The sequence below is a fragment of the Mirounga angustirostris genome, unplaced genomic scaffold (assembly GCF_029215605.1).
Source record: "Mirounga angustirostris isolate CCGP_5_RB_7025 unplaced genomic scaffold, mMirAng1.0.hap1 SCAF_6, whole genome shotgun sequence".
Classification (NCBI taxonomy): Eukaryota; Metazoa; Chordata; class Mammalia; order Carnivora; family Phocidae; genus Mirounga; species Mirounga angustirostris.
Window position 1 is genome coordinate 101,011,402 of NW_026991714.1, and position 17,248 is coordinate 101,028,649.

At 53.6% G+C, this 17,248-nt stretch overlaps 1 protein-coding gene across 1 annotated transcript in view; it reads left to right on the forward strand.

Annotated features, from left to right (window-relative positions):
* Nucleotides 1-17,248, forward strand: part of LOC129045890 (cadherin-23-like) — a 328,281-nt gene that overhangs the window by 209,242 nt on the left and 101,791 nt on the right. Inside the window, exons 10-11 of the mRNA XM_054508206.2 lie at nucleotides 12,358-12,470; nucleotides 14,338-14,526. Of these exons, the coding sequence (XP_054364181.2) occupies nucleotides 12,358-12,470; nucleotides 14,338-14,526 (302 nt within the window). The remainder of the gene's footprint in view (nucleotides 1-12,357; nucleotides 12,471-14,337; nucleotides 14,527-17,248) is intronic.

Consider the following 17,248-nt stretch of genomic DNA (forward strand, 5'->3'; position numbering starts at 1 on the left):
ACCCTCCATCATTGGGAAACTATGCCTGGCACAGTCTGGGGCTTTCCTGGTAGGACCTTCTAGAAGCAATGTTTCTAGGGAGGAGTGGGAGAGAGAACACAGGCTTTGGCATTAAAGGCTGTGGGTTCAGATTTTAGTTCAACCACTTACCAGCCATATGACTTGAGACAAATTAGCCTCTCATATCAGTTTACTAGTCAGTGGGGCTCCTATGAGGATTTAGCAAGATAAAATGTACCAAGTACCAAGTGTCCTTCCTTCGAAAGAATTTATAGCAACAGCTAATATTTACTGAGTACTTACTATATGCTGGACACTGTGCTAAACTAAATAGATGCATTTCCAGCTTTTGCATTCACATCAGTTCTATGAGATAAGTATTATCCCTCCGCTTTTACAGCCAAGGGAACTAAAGCCCAGAGAGGGTAGTTAACTTGCTCATGGTCACACAGCTTGAGGGGAGTGGTCTTAGGCACTACAACATCTACCCCTTTCAAAAAGATCAGATCTGGATGAAGACATCAATCTTCTGATCTTCAAGAACTTCACCTGTCTGGTCAGCGTCTCTTGGTCCTAGGATGACCTAGACAGCCTAATGGCAGGCCCTGTGCACCCTGGGGTGTGCGCTCATAGACAACTATGGAATCTTAAAACTGAAAGAGTCCACGGGGACTCCCAAGTTCCCCGAGGCCCCAAGCCCGCAACCCATCCCTTGGGACCCCTCTGTGGGCAAGGAATGTACAGAATATGCTGGACGCCGTCACCTCCCCCCATCATCGACCTCAGCCAGGGCAGCTAGCTCTGTTCTTGACTGTTTTCTATACTGGGGTTTTGTGCAACATTTTGTCTAACAAAAGGATTTGCTACCAAAGCAAAGACATTTGAAAAACCAGTGCCAAAGGAAAGCCCATCTTTTTTAAACAACGGAGGACCCTGAGGCCCAGAGAGGTTAAGTAACTTGCCCAGGGTCACCAGCTCTCCTCCTGAGTGCCAGGCAGATCTCTGTCCTCTCTGCAGGATTCGGAGCAGGGGCCTGGCTGAGGGGGTCTCCGCAGACCCCCAGGGAGCCTCTCAAGGTCAGTCATCCAGGCCGGTTCTGCCCGCGGGTGGCCAGTTTGTATGAAGATAACTGTGTCTGAGCCTGGCTCCCTGAACCTCATCCGACCACATCTATTTCTGGGCCGCAGAGCCCTGACGGAGCACAATTTGATTCATAAATTACCCAGCTCAAGGTGTGTGTGATGGGTTCTCCTTCCCAGATTTGAAAGTCATTCACTCCAGAACTTGCAGTACTTGGGGCCGGAGGGAGGGGGGCAGCTGGGGGACTGTCGGGATCAGCAGCCACGGAGGGGAAGTGGCAGGAGAGACTGGAGGATTCGGCGACTCAGGGAGCCCTGCTCCGAGCCAGCCTCATGCTCGTGGGCTCCGTCAATCCTCCCAGCAACCCGAGGAGGCAAATTCTGTTACTGTCTCTGGCTGGCAGGTGAGGAAGCTGAGGCTCAGATGGGCGATGTCGCTCGCCCAAAGTGGCTGGAAGTAGCGGAGCCCAGATTCCAACTCAGGGCTCTCTGATGCCCGAGTTTCCTCCCACACGATCGTGGCAATGACAAGACAAGGAACGGAACAAGTGACATTTAGAGGATGAGGTTAGACCCTGGGTTATAGGATTGGAAGGGAAGGTTCAGGGACGCCATGCCGCCTCATTCTGCAAACTCCGGTATGCGCCTGCAGCTGGCCTGGCACCCCACCTGGCACCCTGCCCCCCCCTTCTCACAATCTTTTCTGCCTAACGTCATCCAGCTCCAGGCACTGCTTGATTCCACCTGCCCTAGATGCTTGGATCATGAGCCTTGACTCATATCTGACTTAGGTTCAGGACGTCACAGTTTGTAAAGCCTTTTCAGGTCCCTTATCTCATTGAACCTCCAGACAGCCCTGTGAACAGGACAATTATTCTCATCCACAGTAAGGAAACTGAGGCTCAGAGAGGCCCACAAGCCCACAAGCATGAATCCAGTCCCTGACTTCATGGCAAGTCCCCAGCTAGCTTCTTTTTACATAGGGCTTTGTCCTTCTCCCAGGGACCCATCTTCTCCATTGGATGGTGGGCACCTGAGGACATTACCCATGTCCCTGACCTGTGCTTGGCACCTAGAGGCTCGGTAGTGTAGTAGGTGGTCTCTGGGGCCCCCACTCCGTAAGCAGGCCCTTCTCTGCACCTGTCTTTCCCATGTCCCACTGCTGGGTCAGTGCAGAGGTGCTGGAGGACAGGGTGAGGGCCTGCAAAATGACAGACAGCACAAACACACCCCTCCCACTTCCATCTCTTTGGGCATCTGATCACTGTCCTCTTTGTTTTCTTAAGCGTCTCCCCTCCTCCTTCCCCCTCGCACTCCCACTCCAGGACAAGGCCTTTCAGATCATCAAATATCACAGGCTCCTTATTCGAGGACTGAGATGGCTTTATCGGAGCCCATAAATCTCTCAGAGCCCTGACGCCCTCTTGAGTGCCAAGCCTTGGGTGAGTTATGTGGGCCGGGCCCAGCCGCGGACACAACAGGCAGCCCTCTGGGGAACATAGCCAAGCGCCCCTGCACACCTTGGCACCCGCCCTCGGCTGGAGAAGGGGCCTCACGTGAGGGTAGGAATGGGTGTTCTGGGCCCACCTGCCACAGGCCCTGGAGGCACCCAGGTTCAGGACAAGCAAGCAGGTGGATTCCTGGGAGATCCACAGCCCTCTGCTCTCCTTCTCCCCACCTTGCTCATCGTCGTTGGCCAGTCTCCAGACCCACACAGGAGAGACAACGGCAGCTGTGAGGGACATTTGAGACCCAAATGACCCCAGTTCTAATCCCAGCATGGTCGCTAAGTTACCATGAGTCCTTGAAGGGGGCACTTCCCTGACTGAGCCTTGATCTCCTAATCTAATCATTGGGGTAGATGTGCCGGCCTCACAGGGCATTCTGAGAATCCAGTGAGCTCACACATAGCCCTTGGGGGCTGCCCGGCGTGTGCCCTAAGCTTTACAGGCTCTGGAGTCCATCAGCCTGGCCTGGAGCACTGGCTGCACCACTTACCAGTAGGGTGACTTCGAGCAAATCACTTAGTCTTCCTGTGCCTTGGTTTTCTCACCTGTTAAATGGGAATGACACTAATAATGAGATTGATGAAGATGATGACGCCCTGCCCATGGAAGCTTAATGGATAGATACATTCAAAGTGCTTAGAACCTGGCCTGACACATGGACATCACCAACAGGCCTTCCTGCCTTCCCGGGGACATTCGGAAATGTCTTCAGACATGGATAGATACATGTGAAGTGCTTAGAACCTGGCCTGACACATGGACATCACCAACAGGCCTGTTGTCCCGCAGGGCCGAGAGCAGCCCCCACAACAACAGACTTCCAACCCCGTGTCACCACCACTGAGACGGAGGAACCCTGCTCTAGTATCCCCACTTAAAGTTAATCTTGGTGAACATCTTGTAAGCATTTCATTCCTCTCTCTAAGCATATATTCTTAAACAATAGGAAGCATCTGATGGAACTATGCTATTTGGTGACTCCTTTTAAAGCAACAAACACGTCTTGAACATCCATCGTTCCAAGTCACAAACTTCTCTTTTGCAACATTATTTTTAGCCACTGGCCGAATCTCGTATATTAACTTATTTAACTAATCCCTGTTGTTGGACACTTAGGGTGTTCCTAATTTTCTTCATTAATCAGCGGCCATGGTAGCAGCTGCCCCTGTGGGCATGTGGGGTTGAAGAGAAAGGGTTTTTCAGGAAATGGGGGAGATTCTGATCCCGGCTATAACCCCTGGTGCTGTTTTGCGGATCCGCATTAAAGTGTCCTCAGAGCACCGGATGGAGGCCACCTGCCTGGGGCCCCCTGTGGTGCAGCGAGCCAGGCGCTGCTGTGAGCCAGAGGGCCGTTTTGTGACCCTACCATAATCAGTTTGACTATCCTTGGCTACTCGGGTTAATGTGTCACACTTTGGAGCCAGTTATTAGCAAATTAATCAGAGTCCAGGCTGTGGTCTTATTAGGAGAGGTCATCGTTTGTTGGTTTAAGGGAGTTTGATGAAACCTGCCGTTCTGTGAAACGTCTGCAAGGCAAGCAGACTGCCATTCACACCTACCTGAGGGGACTCAAGGATTGTCTTTCCCCGATGGGACGGCAGTAACCGTAATTAACCGAGATGCACTCAGCTCGGGCAGACGTACCAGTGCGGGGGCATCAGGAGCAGACGATCGCCCGGTTGGAATGGCTAATTGGCTGATCCCCCCTCAGAGCCCCGGAGCATTATGGTCTCTGTGATGCGTGACGTTACAAGTCACGCCAGTAGCATGCAGTCCTGCCTTTGACACGAACCTCAGACTGCCCCCCCAACCGCATCCCTGCATCAGTCCATCCGTTCATTCACACATTTGTTGAGCACCTGCTGTGCATCAGCTGGTCATTTGGGGAAACTGATCCTTACTCTCCCGCAGCTTATGTTGCAGTGAGGGGAGACAGATAATAAGCAAACATATAAATGGATGAAAAGAGAGGTTCAGAAAGCAGAAGTGCTTTGAAGGAAAAAAAAAACAAGCTAACGGAGTGGAGAGCGAGGGGCGTGTGGGGCCAGTGGGGGGGTTATGGAGGGCTCCTCAGTGGCGGTGATGCTGGAGCTGAGGCCTGAATGCAGATGAGGCACCCCATGGAGATCTGCAGGGAGAGGGTTCTAGGGGCTTCTGGAGAAGCTTTGGAGAGGGGGTAGGCCTAATCACCCACCCTCCCCGGCCTCTTCAAGGGTCCTTCGGAGGGGCAGCAAGCTCTCAGCCTGTGTCCCCTCCCTTGGTTGAGAGCCGAGGTAACCCACACCCGCCGGTTGCCATATGTTGATCCCAGAGCTGTTGAATGCAGCCCAGCTCAGGGGCCACCCAGGACACCAGCCCCTTTTGTCAGCAGGCAGCTAAGTAACAATTTTTAATTCATAAGACATCTTGCCCAAAGCCCGTGTCCCAGACTGACTCCCAGTTTTCATCATGCAACAATACTGTCAGACGGGATGGGGTGGGCCCGCAGGCCAGCCTGCCCCATGGACCCCGGGGGCCAAAGCTGCACACATACAGCTGGCTGTCTCATGGGCTAGGGCTGGCACGGGAGGAAGGAAAATCCAGGGCCCATGGGTGGGGGGTGGGCCTGAACTCTTTAGCTTCATGAGAGCTGAGTTTAACTCCATATTGCACCCCTCACAACCTGGATGACTAAGGGCCAGTGATTTTTAACTGCTCTGTGCCTCAGGCTCCTTATCTGTAAAATGGGTATGATAGTATCTGTCTCCTAGGGTTGGGGTGTGAAAATTGAAAAAGATAGGCGTGCACAACGCCGCACAGTGCCAGACACGATCATGTTGGTCGTAGGGAGACCCACTCACAGCTCTTTCTGGATGAGCTGCACCACAGCTGGGGACGGCCCGGTTTGATCCTTCCATTCCGGAGGCAGGCCTAGCAGGGGAAGAAGGAACAGGAACAAACTGTGCACCTACTGTGCGCCAGGCACTACCATAGGTGCTCTCCTGACATGATCACGCCTGGTCCTCACCTGGCCTGGTGAGGGGGGAGCTGTTATCTGCACGTTACAGATGAGGAGTTTGGCTCCAAGGAATTAGCAGTCTGTGGGAGGTCTCACAGCTGGTAAGGGCACATCTGCTGCTGGCACCTAGGTCTCTGTTCATCCTGCCAGTTTATGCACAGTAGACAGTCTTCACCTGGGTGTTGATCGAACAGGCTCCAGACAGAGACCCCAGGAGAGAAGGGGGTGCAAATCCCAGTTCGGCTCTCTTCCCTGGGAAGGGCCCCTGACCCTGGGCCTGAGGAGGGCAGGGTGAGCAAGTCAGAGGCCAGGTGAGGGTCAGCGTCCCCCAAGTCACCTCCCTGCAGCCCCCATCCTCCATTCAGGGACTGACATTGGAGTGGCTGGGTGTTTGAGCCCAGAAGCCCACACAGATCATGAGCTCCTCATAAGCACGGCCTTTTTCTTCTTTTCTCCCCTCGCCAGCCCCAGGGCAGGGCCAGCCTGGAGCATGCCCCCACCCAGTATGTGCTCGGTGCTAATCACTGCTCAGGTGTCCTTCTGAGTGCCCCGGGGGACAGAAGTGTGAGACCCTGGCCCTTCTCCTCCAGGCCACCCTGGATCTTGCTGGGAGAACCAGGGATGCCCCCACCGCGCAGCCCAGCCTGGGGCTCAGAGGAGTGCAAGATGCCACAGCCCCCAGGACTGTCTTCCTGAGGCCTGTGACACTGGAGGTGGATCTTAAGAACAGGAAGGAACAGTGTGGAAGCCATTGGTTTTCCTTTAACTTGGAGGGCAGCAGGCCGGGTTGCTGTTAGCCCAGCAGAGCAGACAAAGCAATTGAACGTCATGCCTGTATTCCCACATGTACCATCAGCCACTCGCTAACTGCTTTCCTCCCAGACTTGGCTCGCTGTGGGTCAAGATGCTGCCGGGCGAGATAACAAGGGGGCATGATGTGCGAGTGATGGGATTTGGCAGGAGCTAGGAGGAGGGGCGCCTTGGGATAGGGGGAAGCTGTCAGCCCCGGAGGAACAAGGAGGTGGGAAGGCGAGCTCCCATGGCCCAAAGAGAGAGCTGCGCCTCCTGTCTGCCAAGGCTGACCTTCTCCCCCCTCCGCACTCCCTCCATGCACTTCTTCTCCCACTTCCTCCCCTCTGCCTTTGACCAGCTGTAAAACTCCGAAGCCCTTTGCTTGACTCTGCTGCGCCCTCTAGCTGCCACTCTGCCGCTCTCCTTGTGTGTGACTGCCCACAGGTCTGCACCTGCTCACTATCCCCACATCTGTGCCCCACCTGCCCGCAGGGTCTCGCAGTCTGACCTCTGGGGGCACCTGAAGATCCAACCACTGGCCTCTGCCGGATCTTCCTACTCCTGAGCCTCTCTCTCGATCCTGCTTGACCCACTGACCACTCTTTCTCGGAACTTCCTCTTCTCCTGCCTCGGGGCACCTGGGACTCTGCGTCTCAGACTACTGCCTGTCTCCCTGTGTTCTCCTGCTCATCCTCCCTGGAGCCACAGGTCTGCCCTGCAGTAGCCTTGCCAGCACCCTGTGTGTGTCAACACCTGGGTTGCTAAGAGCTCCTGCCCACAGCCCTGCCTTCCCACTAGTCCCCACCGTGGGCACTCCTCACCACCACCTGGAGGACATCACCATGTAGACATTCTGCTGCTACCTCGATCTGCCGTGGAGGAATTGATCTAGAACTTCCCAGAAAGTATGGTGTTTTTACCTAGGACTCCCTCCTGAGCAAAAAGCAACTTTGTTACCACTCCATTCTATGTAGGAGGATGATCTCTTGTGTCTTCACATCTGCTTGTCCCTTAGCATGGGGCCAAGTGCAGAGTGGGTGCAAAGGTGTGCAGGGCCAATGCCCGTGGGGCAAGAAAGAGAGATGTAAGCCAGCCCGCTTGGTAGCCACGTGACCTTGGACAAGTTATTTGACGTCTCCGAACCTGCTTCCTCACATGGCTATGTTCTTACTAAGTTATTGTGAGGAGTAAGTAATATGGCTGCACGAACGGCTTCAGTCGGTCCCTGGCACATGGAACTTCTCGATGAGTACTAGCTCCTATTCTTCCTAAATAAGGGAAAGAAGTCTGGGATGCCCCCTTGGCAGCCTTTCATGCTTTCGCAGACTCGATTCACATCCCCCCGGCCTTTCCTTTGGGAATCTGAAGAGGTCTGGGTGCCTAGAGCTCCTAGAAGGGGTGACTGCCCCCAAGAGAACCAGCAGGGCCATAGGGACCCGCTTCTTCTCTTTTGTGAATGCTTTAAGTCAGCAGTTCCCAGGGCCCTTAGGGCACCGAGGTGCAGTCCCACTCCACCCCAGAACCCCTCCCCTACCAGGTATATCCACACGCACCTAGGACAGCACCTGTCGACCCAGGGGAAGCAGCTGTCCTTCTGCTCAGCAATGGGGGCTGAACAGGTGAAAGGCGTCCCGGGTAAGCCTCCCCTGGCCCCCCAGTCCCCACGGGACTTGGATAAAGAATGTCTGGGAGACCAGAGGGCTGACAGCATGGTATCAGCTTCCAGGGTAGCAGAAAAACTTGTTTGTGTGGCTGCCAAGCCCACAGCCCCCGGGGAAGGGAGGATGGTAGGAGGGGAGCTAAGGGAGAAGAGCAAGGAAATGGCGACCCATCCCCGAGGCCAGAGCCCTGGTGAGATGCCCTGTGGGCCTTGGCCTTGGCCTTGGGGCTGCCAACTTGTACACATGGGCTTTTGGTTGTGAGGCCCTCCTGGCAAGAGGACAGGGTTGGCTCAGTCACAGGCGTGGGTGGGGGTGGGCATGGAGCAGGTGGTCCACAGCGGTATCATCTCAGTCCAGCACAGGTAGCCGACCTGTGTGGAGAACGTCTACGTGTCAGGTGCTGTATTCACTCCTTCCATCCTCACCACAACACTCTGTGGTGAGGACTATTGTTACCCCCAATTTACAGACTAGAAAACTGAGGTCATCCAGATATGTTACATAACTCAACCAAGCTCAGCCAGCCAGCAACAGGCAGAGCTATCTGAACCCATACAGTCGCCCTCCCGAGGGCATAATCTTAACCACCTCACTATGCCACGTTGCTTTCCTTCAGGGAGCCTACTTATGTGTTCAGTAGCGTGATTATATTGTTAATGTCGATCTTCACTGTAAAACTGAAAACATGAACCTGGCCTGCTTTTCTCTATTGATTCTCTAGCATCTTGCAAACAGTAGGTGCTCAATACGAACTCAAATGAATGAGTAATTCAGTCCATCAGTCTTGGAAAGAGTCCTACTCTTGGCCCTCTCTGCTTGGGGCTCAGGGCTCACCTCCTGCCGACTCACCTCCTGCCCGTGCCTGAACCAGCATCCCAGCAGTCCTGCTGTTGCCATGGTGACAGACCATCAGAGCCAGTGGCTCACTCAGGTGGTCCTGTCGGCTCCCTGGGTGTAACCCTTTCTGGCTGTTGGTCCTGGGAGTTGGTGATTCATACTTGGCAGGAGGCTGAGAGGTGAACTCCACACAGGTAGATATGGGAAAAAGGGGTGTGTGTGTGTGTGTGTGTGTGTGTGTTGGAGGAGGGTCCCTGAATTTGAATGTGTACCAGTTGGAGGGTATTTGCCTGCACGTTTGTTGGAGAAAAATGCCTGGGTCGGGGAAGTGATATTTTATGTGCGGGAGACAGACTTCAGGTTGGGGATGGGCAGTAGGGTCATCATTGGGGCAGAGGTGCTGAGTGGGGAGGTCCAGCTGAGTGTGCCATGGTTGATAACCCCATGTTTCAAGCCAAAACCCAAAGCACATCATTCAATAAGGGGCTTCTGGTTTGTGAATGATGTATAGGAAAAATCTTACAAAGATAAAAATTGAATCACATTTAGTTAAACATTTGGTAGTTTCCTTTATTGGGAAGAATAAATTTATATGGAAATTCAGAACGATGGGATGCTAGCCCTAGGGGCTGGGGAGGTGGGGCCCACACTGGTGGGGGGGGTAATGGGTGGCAGGAAGCTCGGCGGTGTTGCCTCAGGGCAGCCCTTCAGCTCAGCATTTAGGGACTCAGAGGACCCAGCCCCCAAAGGGCCCTGTCATGTCCATGCTTCACCCCACCTCAGCCCTGATCACCCTGTGATGTGAACACCTGGTTGAGGGCTGCATCCCCTGCTAGAATGTGTCTCTGGCACATCATAGGAGCTCAGTAATTGTTGAACGGATTAGCTAATGACACACAGATGAAAGCCTCCATCCTCCTGCTTCCCCAGCAGCGGAATTCCTGGCTAAACAAAAAGACACCCCCTTACCTTCATGCATGTCTATGCTTCCTTGCAGCCCTGTCCTCCCCACTACACCCACTCAGCAGGAAGGTGTCCAGGTCTCTCTCTGGCCATGGGAGGAAGCTCCGGGCATGGGTGAGGCTGGAGTGATGTCCACTTCCTGGCCAGGCCCCACGTCAGAGTCCCCAAAGCCCACAGTCTGAGAGTGACGGGAGACCTGAACGGGCTCTGCAAGCATCAGCTGTCTCTCCCCTGCGTCAGCCAACCCCTGTAGTGGCCCAGGAGGACAGGGGAGGACAGCCTCCAGCTACCAACCTGGTAGAGGCAGATGCCTTGCCAGCCAGCAGAGGGTTAGCCGAGAACAGCCCATCCCAAAGTCTAAAGTTAGAAGACGAAATTGTGTCCACTCTGTGCTTTCCCTTGTTGATCCAAGAGATGATACGAGCCCCTAACTATGCACAGATCCCTTTAGAGCCAGGGCATGGGGCTTGGGGGGAGATACAGTAGCTTCCACCTGTGTGTGTCGAAGGCCGGGGTATTGATTAGTTCCTGCCTGTGGAATCAGTGTCCATCCATCCCCTTCCCCAGTCCTTCCTGCCCATCGGCCAGGGCCCAGCAGTACTTAGTACTTACTTTGTGCCAGGAACTGTTCTGGGTATGTGCGTGTGCATGTCCGCATGTGTGTATATATGTCTATATATTTCATACTTATTTAATTTTCATGACCTTATGAGGTAGATCCATTATCCCCATTTTACAGATGGGGAGACCAAGCCAGAAGGGTTAGGTGAGTTGCCCAAGGTCACACAGCTGCTACATGGTGGTGTAGGGATTTAACGCCACCTCCTCTGTGATGCTCTCCTTCCTTGAGCCTTCCCATGTGTGAACAGTCTCTCCCTGACGTGAACTCAGAGATGCTGGTTCTCACGCATGTCGAAGCCCCCTTACCAGGCTTCCTGATAGACTGACATCCGCATCCCCCACAGCACCACGCACAGGGCCCTGGAGATGGCTGACTCTGCGAATGAATGGCAGCGTGTGAGTATGTGAATGAGCCAACAAACTGGTTAATGAGGAAGAGAGAAGAGTGGAATTGGGATTTGCCCAGGTGAATTCACAGCCTGGCGGGAAGGGTACAAGGACAAGGGTGGGGGCCCAGGTGGGCCGGGAGCAGCGATCCTTCAGGAACCTGCTTGCCACTGGATGCCCAGCACTGGCCAGGGTCCTTGAGGGACAGTCATGAAGGGCCGCCCAGCTTCAGGCTGGCCAGGAAGAGCCCGTGAACACACACGGAACAATGGGAGAGCAAACAGTACGGTGGCTACTGCCTGTGAGCATGGAGGGTCAGCCCGAGAAGTGGGGCTGCCTTCCTGGAGGAGGTGGAGGAGCAAGAGGAAGACTGGCACTCGGTGGGAGATGGGAGGGGAGGCCCAGAGAGGAAGGTGTACACAGCCAGAAGAGGAAGCAGGAATGGACGTGGTGATTTGGGGAAGCTGGGGAAGCCGCTATGGGGACATGGGATGCCTGTAGGGGGAAGCATAAAGTGAAGTTGGTAGGGGAGACAGGGGTGGGCAAAGAAGCTTCCATCTGAGCTGGTGTTGCTTGTGTATGATTTTTGCCAGTACTTTAAATATGTACTTCAAGTTTTAATAGGTACTTAAAATAAATGCTCATTCTTAAGATCGATTTAGGTCTTTAACTTACATTTATTATAAAAGGAACTTTTATACTAAATAGAAAATTAGAATAGGATAGAATGGAATAGAATAGAAAATGACCATAAAAATAAGCACAAAGGAAACCAAACTAGGTTTCTGCTTTAGTCCATTCAGGTTGCTATAACGGAACACCAGGGACTGTGTGGCTTATAAACAACAGAAATTTATTTCCTAAAATTCTGGAGGCTGGGAAATTCAATATCAAGAGTGTCAGCATGGTCAGGCAAGGGCCCTCTTCCTGGTTCATAGACAGTGATCCCTCACTGTGTCTTCACATGGTCAAAGGGGCATGGGATCCCTTGGGGCCTCTTTTATAAGAGACTAATTCCATCCGTGAAGGTTCCACCTTCGTAGAGACCGAGGCACCTCCCGAAGGTCCCACTTACTAATACCATTGTGTGGCTTTGGATGTCACCATATGAATTCTGGGGGGAAGCAAGCATTCAGACCATAGCAGTTATTGAGTCCTAGCTGAGTACCACTCCCTCTGGAAGCCTCCAACCCTGAAGCCTGCTCTCTCTCTGTTACAAAGGAAAACAAGCACGTGTTGGATGGATGCTTTCACCAAAGCCAAACCAAGACTTTCTCCTTGACTCATTCCAAGAGACGGAGCAGAGGAGGAGCAGAACATCCTCTGCTCTGTGAATCAGTGCTGTCTGCTGCATGGGCTGCGTCTTCCAGAACATTTCCCATTACTCCTTGGGCCAGCATCCGTGTTAAGTTACTGATTCGTCCTTAACACACAGAGAGGAGCCCTGACTGCAGCCCGTGCCCACCTGGCCTGGGCCGCAGGCATACCTGGAATGGTACTCTCTCTTGCAGGGAATACCAACAGCATCTTCGCCCTGGACTATATCAGCGGAGCGCTGACCTTGAATGGCCTACTGGATCGGGAGAACCCCCTGTACAGCCACGGCTTCATCCTGACCGTGAAGGTGAGAGCCAGGTGGTGGGCAGCTGCGTCCCGTGGGGAGGGCTGCCCACACTGTGGTACCAGCCTCCAGCAGTGCCCCCCTGCGGAAGCCCCCGGCCTCTCGCCCTGCATGGTTCCGGGGCTCGTGCGCGGGACCCCGTGAGGAAGGGACCACACTTACCAGGGCGTAGGCCGAGTCAGGGCCCGGTGCTGGGTACCTCACAGACATTATCAACAATTACATAGGGTTAGGACTTTTATCCCCATTTGAGGAATGAGGGGGCACATAGGAGGTGCTCATCCGAGGTCCTTAATGCTACCTATGATTCCAAGTTCTCTGTTGCAGCCAGCTCAGTTCTTATACTGACCCCGTTTCTGGGGTTTGTCCCGTTTCTAATTCTGACAGCTCCCCTGGGGCTAGTCCCTGGTTAGGAAGCAATAGCACAGTGGGGAGAGGGGGAAACCCTGGGGTCCTTACCCTGGAGGTGTGTCAGAGCCACAACCCTCTGGCCCCTCTATCCCCTGCCACTGATGGCTGGCTTCAGTTAAAATCTCTGATTTGCAGAGCCATCATTCCCTGCGAAACCCATTTAGGGTATGGACTCTGCCTGGGCCGCAGGGGTCCTTCTCAGCCCGTCCCATCGACTGAGGTGGGGGAGGGCACAAGGCCTGAGGAGAAAGGCTTGGGGAAGGAGGTCCTTGTATCCTGAGGAGAATGGAGCAGCCCAGCCTGGCCCTTGATTGGTCTCCTTGACCTTGGGAAGGCTGCAACAGCAACAGGTTGATTAGCCCTCCCTGGTCATCTGGCTCCTCTGTCACCACCCCTTGTGCTCACTTGGGCCAGGTAGGGGCAAGGGGAGAGGGGCTAACACACTGCCTCTTCCCTACCCTGCATCAAGCCACCAAGCCAGGGGCCCCTCTCTGCCTCCCCTCCTCTCTGTTTGCTTCTTATGGAGGCATGTAGTTCCAGTTGGAGAGAACTGTGGCCTGGCCCCAGGGCCACCCCCACCATCCCGGGAAGAAGATTTTATCGTTAGCATCCCCATTTTACCTTTGAGGAAACTGAGGCTCAGAGAGGTTAAGTAACTTGCACAAGGACACACCGTCAGAGTAGGTGTCAAACTTAGGCAGTAGGATTCCAGAACCAAGGGGACGAGGTGGCGTGGTGTTGATAAGACAGATAAGATGGTAAGACAGATCTGTGGGACCCCGAGCTCAGTTCTTCCACCTTTATATAAAATGTGAGGGTGAGTTCCCAAACTTGGCTGTGAATCCAAATCTCCTGGGGCACTGGTAAAAGATAGCTAGTCCTGGGCCTCCTGCCCAGAGATTTGGGTTCAGAAAATTGAGTGAGACCTGGGAATGGGTATTTGGGGGCCAGTGGGCTCTGGTGCAGAGACAGGGCACCCAAGGATTTGGCACTCAGGATTTTTCCCTGAGTCTGACACAGACCCTCATGGTACCTAGCACAGTGTTTGGGCCATAGCAGATGCCAAATTCAGTCTTGATTACCTGCTAGCATAAAAATTCTTGACCTCAGTTTTATCATCTGCCAAATTGAATAGTCTCCCTTTGCCCCTTGATGAGCCCCCAGATCTGTCTTATCATCACCATGCCACCTCATCCCCTTGGTTCTGGAATCCTACTGCCTAAGTTTGACACCTACTCTGACTGTGTGTCCTTATGCAAGTTACTTAACCTCTCTGAGCCTCAGTTTCCTCAGAGGTAAAATGGGGATGCTAACGATAGAATCTTCTTCCCGGGATGGTGGTGAGGGGATGGGATCATTCACATAAAGCACAGGACCTACCATTGAGAAAGCCTTGGTAAATGATCATATTGTGATTATGGCTGCCTTCATCTCTGGGGTGTTTGTCCTCTCCCTGCAGGGCACAGAACTGAATGATGACCGCACTCCATCCGATGCCACAGTGACCACAGCCTTCAACATCCTGGTTATCGACATCAACGACAATGCCCCGGAGTTCAACAGCTCTGAATACAGTGTGGCCATCACCGAGCTCGCACAGGTGGGCTTCGCCCTACCCCTCTTCATCCAGGTGGTGGACAAGGACGAGGTGAGTTCCGGGGATGCGTGGCCTGTCCAGACCCCCGCCCTTCCTGAGCCGTCCAACCCTGGCAAAGATGCCAGGTATCTCTGGGCTTCCAAGTCCCCATCTATAAAATAGAAACAAACACTCCTGCCCTTCCTCCCCTGCAAAAATCAGCAGTCTGTAATCCTCAGCCTACCCCCCACCCCCACAAAAACTCTTGGAACACACACTTCTGGTGTGTAGTTCTTCATTTAGTGATTTATTTAGGAAGATATGCTCATCCTGTTGATCTAGTATGTACATTATAAAACATGTACCAAAAAATAGATATTTTATTTTTTTTAAAGATTTTATTTATTTTTTGATATAGAGAGAGACACAGCGAGAGAGGGAACACAAGAAGGGGGAGTGGGAGAGGGAGAAGCAGGTTTCCCACGGAGCAGGGAGCCCGATGCAGGACTCGATCCCAGGACCCTGGGATCATGACCCAAGCTGAAGGCAGACGCTTAATGACTGAGCCACCCAGGTGCCCCCCAAAAATAGATATTTTAAAAGTTGGGGGCTGTTGTATAAATACGACCTTGGAAAAAAAGGTCTTACTTCTGCTTTTGGTGTAGTAATGACTCCTCCTTTTCCATGTGAGCAGCATAAGTGCTTTCAAGGGGATCCCAGGCCACAAGGAGACTCTGGGGGTCTGGGAAGCCTGCAGCCCCCTACAGGGTCTGCCTGGCTGAGGCCAGTCTTAAGAGGAAGGGACATGTGCCGTGAGTGAGGGAGAGCTCCAGAAGGACAGGCGGGAGGAGGCTCTGGGATGGGGCCCTTGCCCCACCAGGCCTGGATGGGACAGGCTTCCATGCTGATGGGGAGACCCTCTCAGCCTTCCTCCTCCCCGCCCCTCCCGTGTCCCGTCTCTCCCCTGCCTGTCAGCAGCCACAATCCTTAATAGCACTTCTATTTATTACCGCTGCTCCTGGCCCACTCTGCTCAGGAATTCCATTAGGTTTTCCAGCCTGTGGGGCTTCTCTGCAATTACACCTTACAATGCAGGACTCCCGCACCGGCCTTGCTCCAGGCCTGGCTTCCTGCTACCTCCTGCCCCTCTCTACTCCGGCTGCTCAACAAACCACCAACACACCTGCCCAGGAGCCCCTCCTCCCATGATTCAACCGTCTCCTGTCAGCTTCTCTTAGCTGCACACCGTCCACGTCCGCCCCGGCCAACCCTTGCCCCCACCAAGGACGCAGGTCTGCGAGGGCAGGTCGGTCCCACTGTGTGTGTGCGCGCATGCGCCTGTGCATCAGCCACGTGCCCCCACCTCCTGCTAAGTCATCCCATCCCTATCTGAGATAACTAAAGTATGTACTGAGCACCTACTGTTTACAAGGAGCTATATTTGGTCCCTTGGGGGAGTGTAGCCCATGGGACCAAGTGTGTTTACACAAGGGTAGTAGGTACTTTTTAAAACATATGCAAAAATGTAGAAAGTTTAAAAGGTGGAGATAAACAGGTATCAAAACAAGCTCCAACATTTTCTCATGCCCCAGTGTGTCATCTTTTATCCCCCTGGAGCATAGCACCCCCTTTAGACACTGCTGTGGGAGTGAGAGCCTCGGGAGAAAGTACCCTGTCTGGATTCAGGCTATGACGAATGTCCAAGAGAACGCTGGTCCCCGCGTGCGGGCCAGTGACAACGGGCAGAGAGGGCTCCAGAGCTCGGCCGAGGTTGGGGGAAGAAGGGGCCAGAGGACCAGCCAAAGCTCTACGGTGAAAGGGGGACCAGGGCTGAGTCTTGGGACACAAATCAGATGGTGAAAAGCAGCCAGGAGGGCTGGCGGGTTGGGCAGTGGCCCACAGAGAGGCCCAGAGAGAGGAACCTGCAAGTAGGAGGAGGGAGCAGGCTGTACTGTGTGATGGACGCAGGGTTTGTATAGCGGGCTGGTGCGAGGCTGGGCTGGGACACAGGCCTTGAGCCTTGAATGCCAAACCGAGGAATTGGGGCTCGATTTTGGAGGCAACCTAGAGGGGAGGCAGCTTGTGGCCCAAGCTCTGGAATCAGCCAGGCCCTGTGTTCAATCCAGCCTTGCAATTCTTGCTATCTCTGCGACCTTCGATGAGCCGTGGACCCTTTCTAAGCATCACTTTGCTCATCTGTGTGAAAATGTATCCATTTCTATTGCAGTCACAAATTAACCCTGAAACAGAGGTTTATTTCTCGCTCAGAGATTTTTTTTTTATTTTTTTATTTTTTAAAGATTTTATTTATTTATTTGACACAGAGAGAGAAAGCACAAATAGGCAGAGAGGCAGGCAGAGAGAGAGGGAGAAGCAGGCTCTCCACTGAGCAGGGAGCTGGACGTGGGGCTTGATCCCAGGACCCAGGGATCATGACCTGTCGCTCAGAGATTTATTACTACTCATCCAGCACAGGTGGGCAGGGAGACCCCACTCTGTAGTCACTCAGGTACAGGCTCCAGAGTCACATTGGTCCCTGCAGGAGGGAGGGGGCAGCTAGGCGGGCAAGCACCAGCTCTTCTGTGCTTCATCCTGAGCTGCCCGGAACTGCCCAGAACTAGGGACGTGGCGCCACCTCACTGCCAGAAGGCTGGGGAATATGAGGAAGAGCTACATATTGGCCTTGCCAACAAGGGATAGAGAAGGAGATCAGGCCTTTGGTCTGTAGGACTTAGCACAGTACCTGCCACACACCCAGATGTTAACCAGATGGTCCAGGGAGCATCCCCACCAG